Source organism: Haplochromis burtoni, unplaced genomic scaffold (genome assembly GCF_018398535.1).
Source record: "Haplochromis burtoni strain Fernald_Lab_line unplaced genomic scaffold, NCSU_Asbu1 Contig_155, whole genome shotgun sequence".
Lineage (NCBI taxonomy): Eukaryota > Metazoa > Chordata > Actinopteri > Cichliformes > Cichlidae > Haplochromis > Haplochromis burtoni.
This window is the reverse complement of record NW_024582516.1, coordinates 582,263-587,117: the sequence shown is the minus strand read 5'-3', so window position 1 is coordinate 587,117 and position 4,855 is coordinate 582,263. Positions and strand designations below refer to the sequence as shown.

The window sequence follows — 4,855 nt, the reverse complement described above, 5'->3', positions numbered from 1 at the left end:
GGTTTTAGTAATGCAGGAACGCAGCGTTACTACGGGAAAGTAACGGTAATCTAATTACCGTTTTTGCAATAGTATCCCTTACTTTACCCGTTACTTGAAAAAGTAATCAGATTACAGTAACGCGTTACTGCCCATCTCTGGTAGTCATTTTCACACAACGCAGGGAAAAGCTAGTATACTTCCGCCTGCAGATATCAAAAAATCCTTTTAACTATAACAACAAAGAAAAAAAGTCTAGTTTCTTGCAGTAGCATTAATGTTGTTGAAGCAATTGGCCGCTGGTAATAGATGGTTAAAAATGGATGTGTTTGTCTGCAGGGTGAAACCTTGAACTTTACTTCTAGTGACTTTTCTTTGGATTTGTTCCGAGTGTTGATTTAATGTTTGCACAAGTATTTTTCTTCTGAAGAGCTGGGTTGAGTAAGAAAAAATGCCATGTAATCTATATTGACAAAAGGCTTAGTGGTGACACACCTCAAGTGAAGTGTTGATTAGGAGCAAATGCACTAGAGACAGACCTTGGTATGATAAGAGATATGACACAATGACTAGATTGATGAAATCACATATTTGTCTCTCTCAGTCAGGGTAAAAGGTGGTACCTGGAAGGGACAGCCAAAGTTATAGACCCACAAGAACCAGCCAAGCTTGGAGTCAACTTCTTGTCTTGTAGGTACCTCCTTTATCATATATATATATTTTAATGATTATATATATATATATTATTGTTTTAACTGTTACAACACTCCTTTTAACATTTTATTTCTGTTTCTGATCTTTATTCCCAGTTCTTCCTTACACCCCATACTGGGTTCTGTCAACCGACTACACCAACTATAGCATTGCGTACTCCTGCAAAGATGTCTTTGGGATCTTCTACTTTGATTTCGCCTGGATTCTTGCGCGGTCACCTTCTTTGCCTCCACAGATGGTGGATCAGGCCAAGCGGATGCTGATCAGTGGGGGGATCGACATTTCCAATATGACTCCCACAGATCAGAGCTGTAGCGTTTAGCAAGAACTGGCAGAGATGTTCAGTTATTGTAGAGTGTGTTTTTCACTCTGAAGGTTTTTTCCTTGATTACCTACGCCTGTAACTTTTTACATGAGCCATTGTTTTTAAAAAGTACATTATTTTTGTGTTTTAATATGTTTTGCAATTAAACGATCATCTCATCGAGCAAAAGTTATTTCCATCATGATTCATCTTCATGTCACAGTTCTTCAAATCAAAGTGCTGTCATACAGACATGAACACAGAAATGGTTTGAACTCTGTGTGAGCCGCCTGATAGTTGGAAACTATTCAGTAAAAGCTGTCCTATTTTTAAAGGTTTTGGATTTAATCAACTAAAGAGTGTTTGCATATCCTTGATTGCATGTAATAATCAATGAAACATGCTGTACTTGGTGTAGGAAAAACTTTGCTAAGATTCTGCTGGCATTAAAGATGAACCGATTAAACACTGGCTTGGCTTACATTCACTATAACTGTCATTAAATGAAGAAAATGCTATACGATCCTGACCCACAGTGAAATAATCGAGGGGCATTTTATTTTTAATAAAGAAAAAAGTATTTGCAATTTCACTGTAATAAAGTGGAAGAAATATCACACATAAATCATCTTTGTTCCTAGCCTCAAATCACAATAAAGCGGTACAACTGAAGAGCCAGCAGTACTGATTTTCAGCTAGTTATTTTATCTGTAAACCATTTAAAGGTGATGAAGAATAATATCATTTATATAATTTCCCTCATTCCAAGGTGGCATCTTCAGGTGTATGACAAACAATTCAAATGAAAATGATAAAGAAATAAATAGGAGCTTAATTCGGGGATGAACCCAGCATTAACACAGCGGTTCCTGAATGAATAACGACATTCATCCTTTCTCACAGTGACAGCACTTTCACCATACAGGAATGTGCGCATGATTACAATTAGTTAAACAGATGTCCTTATGCTGTCCGAGTGACGTAATGCGAAGGCTGACCTGTGTTTGTCTGGAGAGCTCAGACAGTGACCGAGAGCTCAGCCTCTAACTTCCACCTGACATCTGTACAGAGCTCAGGTAAGAACGCTTTAATAACTTTAATAAAATGGAAATACAACAAACATCTTGAGCATAAAGATTTATGTTTTAATACCCATAGTGTATCTTTCTACTGAAATTCTAAGTATATTATTAATGCAGCTCTTGCATTATTGCTACTGAAAATATACACTCCTGCAATAGCTCTCGTCTAATGTAACTTCTACCCTAATCTCCTGAAGGAACAATGTCTGGTGTGTGCTTTCTCCTTCTGATGCTCCCTCTGCTATCAGCTCAGACTTATCACTGGGGTCCCTGTCCTACTCCGAAGGTGCAGCCCAACTTTAACCTTCAGCAGGTGAGTACAAACTAAGACATACACTCCTATAATGGCTTTCCTTCACCGCCTTTCAGTGAAATCCATTAAAAAAAATTTACATATAAAGACCTCCTAAATATAAAGGCTCCTAAATATATATATATAGCTGAGCTACTGGGACCTTTTAACTACAGTCGTCCTCTCTGATCATCTGATTGGGCTCTTTTACACCCTCTCACACACCCTCTTCTTTTAAATCTAGAGGCTATTGCAATTCTAAACATTGGGTCAGCCTTAGCCTTCTGAAAATTAATTTCTATAGGTTAGCATTTCCTCAAACTTTTTCCCAATATTTTTGGCTTTTGTTCTTCTAATATGTATTTATGTGAGTGCGTATGCAAGAATGAGTGTAAGACCACATGTCTGACCGTGTTTTTTGTGTGCTTGAATATGTACACCTATCTTCAATGTGTGATTTTATGCAAACTGTGAAGCATTTTCTAACTGTGTTTTATTTAATGATATACAAATGAAATAGATATAATTATTAAACAAAGAGTTGCACAGATCTAATGACTTGCCTATGGTTGTTACAGTACCTGGGTAAATGGTATGAGATTGAGAAGCTGCCTGCTCCCTTTGCAAGAGGAAAGTGCATTGAGATAAACTACTCCATTAGGAGAGATGGGACCATCCAGCTGTTGACCTCGCAGATCTAGTAAGTACTATAGCAAAGGATTCTTATTGTTGGTTCGCTTGACACCACATTTCTCTGCAACTTCCATTTTTCTTTTAGCATATACTCTTTTGAAGGAATATTGATACCACTGAAAAGCTTGATATCACTCTCATTTGTATGGTTGATATGATGCTGGAGACAAAAATAATTCTACTGTTTCTGGCATAAAAAACTGTTGTCTGTGTAAAGAATCAGAAAGAATGCTTTGTTTCAAAACTCATTGTACCAAAAATCATGTTCTTCTCTATGTATGAAATATGTCTGTATATAGTCCCAGATTCAAGAAAGTAAACAGCGTAAAAGTGCTTTAAATCTAAATCCTTTGTTATGGTCAGCAATGGGCAACTCCTCTTATTTGAAAAAAGATTCTTGTTTGAATTAACGTTGCACAGGACTTTTGCCATTTTAGTTTGCCATGTTGCCACAGTGACAAACTTCTCCCAACTTTGATGCAAGTGATGAAAAAGACAACCAATAGGAGCACAGTATATTGGCGACTCACAGATGACAGAATACAATATAAATTTGAGGATTACTTTCAGAGATTACATCCAGAGCCTGGAATGACAAACAGTTAACCATCGGCTTTAAGTGACAAGTGATGAATAGGTAAGCCAACCCTGAAAAGGAATGCTATTTACATCAATGCACAAGTGAGTGTTAAACATAGGCAAAAGGCATGTGAAACATCAAACAAGTAAAACAAAGGTGATAAGGTCTAAGAGTCAAACATTCCAGGGGATAAGCAACTGCCATCTGGTTATAGGTATTATGACCAGGATGTTAAAAGCAAAAGATTCCACGAATAGTGAGTCTGTCTCAGTTTCTAGCGTGGTTAGGAAGATACATCTCTGTTCAAATCAAAGGGCTTACAGCAGTAGCTCAAAGCACACCTTGGTCCAAGCCACGATGATGGGTGATTTGATTTTTTTGTGAGTTTTTTTAGACTCCTTCAGGGTGTGTATTGTATGATGAGCAAAAAGTAATAAAGCTGACACTGACCATGGACAACTGACCTAAAGCTGATTGCCGGCACACCCGAGGTGGAGTTTACCTACATGAGGGATTCTGTCTTTCTGTCTGCCACGCCTCCAGCAGCAGATTTTATAATTAGTTGAATTAATAGTTAGTCTGTTTGAAATCTTTGTTGACATATTTTTTCATTTCAGTAAAGATAAGAAGAGGCATGCAGAAGGGACAGGTGTAGTTTCAGACCCACGAGAACCGGCCAAACTGGGAGTCAGTTTCTCATATTGTAAGTACTTATTATCCTTATTTTATCAACTATTTGATGAAACGTTGCAGTATTCCTGCTTTACTGAGATCAAATTGTACGAAGTCTGGTGGTCCTTTGAAATTACATCTTGACATTTGTATTTTTTCACTCAAACACCTTCTGTTGGCTATAATTTGGAGCTGTCCAGTACTTTAGTTGATGACAATATAGTGTGAGATTGTGAGTATACTGACATGCTGATACAAGCATTTGCCTTAAAGCACTGTGATACTGTACAGTTTTACAGTCATGGCTGTAGCCGGTCTTATTTATTGAACCTGTTGTATCATCATGATGTTTTAATGTCGTAATTACCTTGACTAATTTATCAGTGGGCTGATTTTATCAACTCATGTTACATATTTGCTGATCTATCAGTATTAGCATTTTAGCCAATAAAAGAAACACCCTTGGGACTTGCTATGAATGTTGATGTTGCTTGTTTCTTCCACCATGCTATGTCCCTGTTTGAAACAAACTCGAAAGC

The 4,855-nt window shown here is 37.4% G+C and overlaps 2 protein-coding genes across 2 annotated transcripts in view; both read left to right on the top strand.

The window, feature by feature from the left end:
* Positions 1-1,468, top strand: part of LOC102298879 (apolipoprotein D) — a 3,594-nt gene extending 2,126 nt beyond the window's left edge. The window contains exons 4-5 of the mRNA XM_005932142.3: positions 584-669; positions 789-1,468. Of these exons, the coding sequence (XP_005932204.1) occupies positions 584-669; positions 789-1,015 (313 nt within the window). The 3' untranslated portion in view covers positions 1,016-1,468. The remainder of the gene's footprint in view (positions 1-583; positions 670-788) is intronic.
* A 623-nt stretch (positions 1,469-2,091) lies between these two features.
* On the top strand, positions 2,092-4,768 carry LOC102307672 (apolipoprotein D). Its single transcript, XM_014336758.2, has 3 exons — positions 2,092-2,392; positions 2,950-3,071; positions 4,262-4,768. The coding sequence occupies exons 1-3, from the start codon at positions 2,282-2,284 to the stop codon at positions 4,458-4,460; spliced, it is 432 nt and encodes a 143-aa protein (XP_014192244.2). The 5' UTR covers positions 2,092-2,281; the 3' UTR covers positions 4,461-4,768.
* The last annotated feature ends 87 nt before the right edge of the window (positions 4,769-4,855 follow it).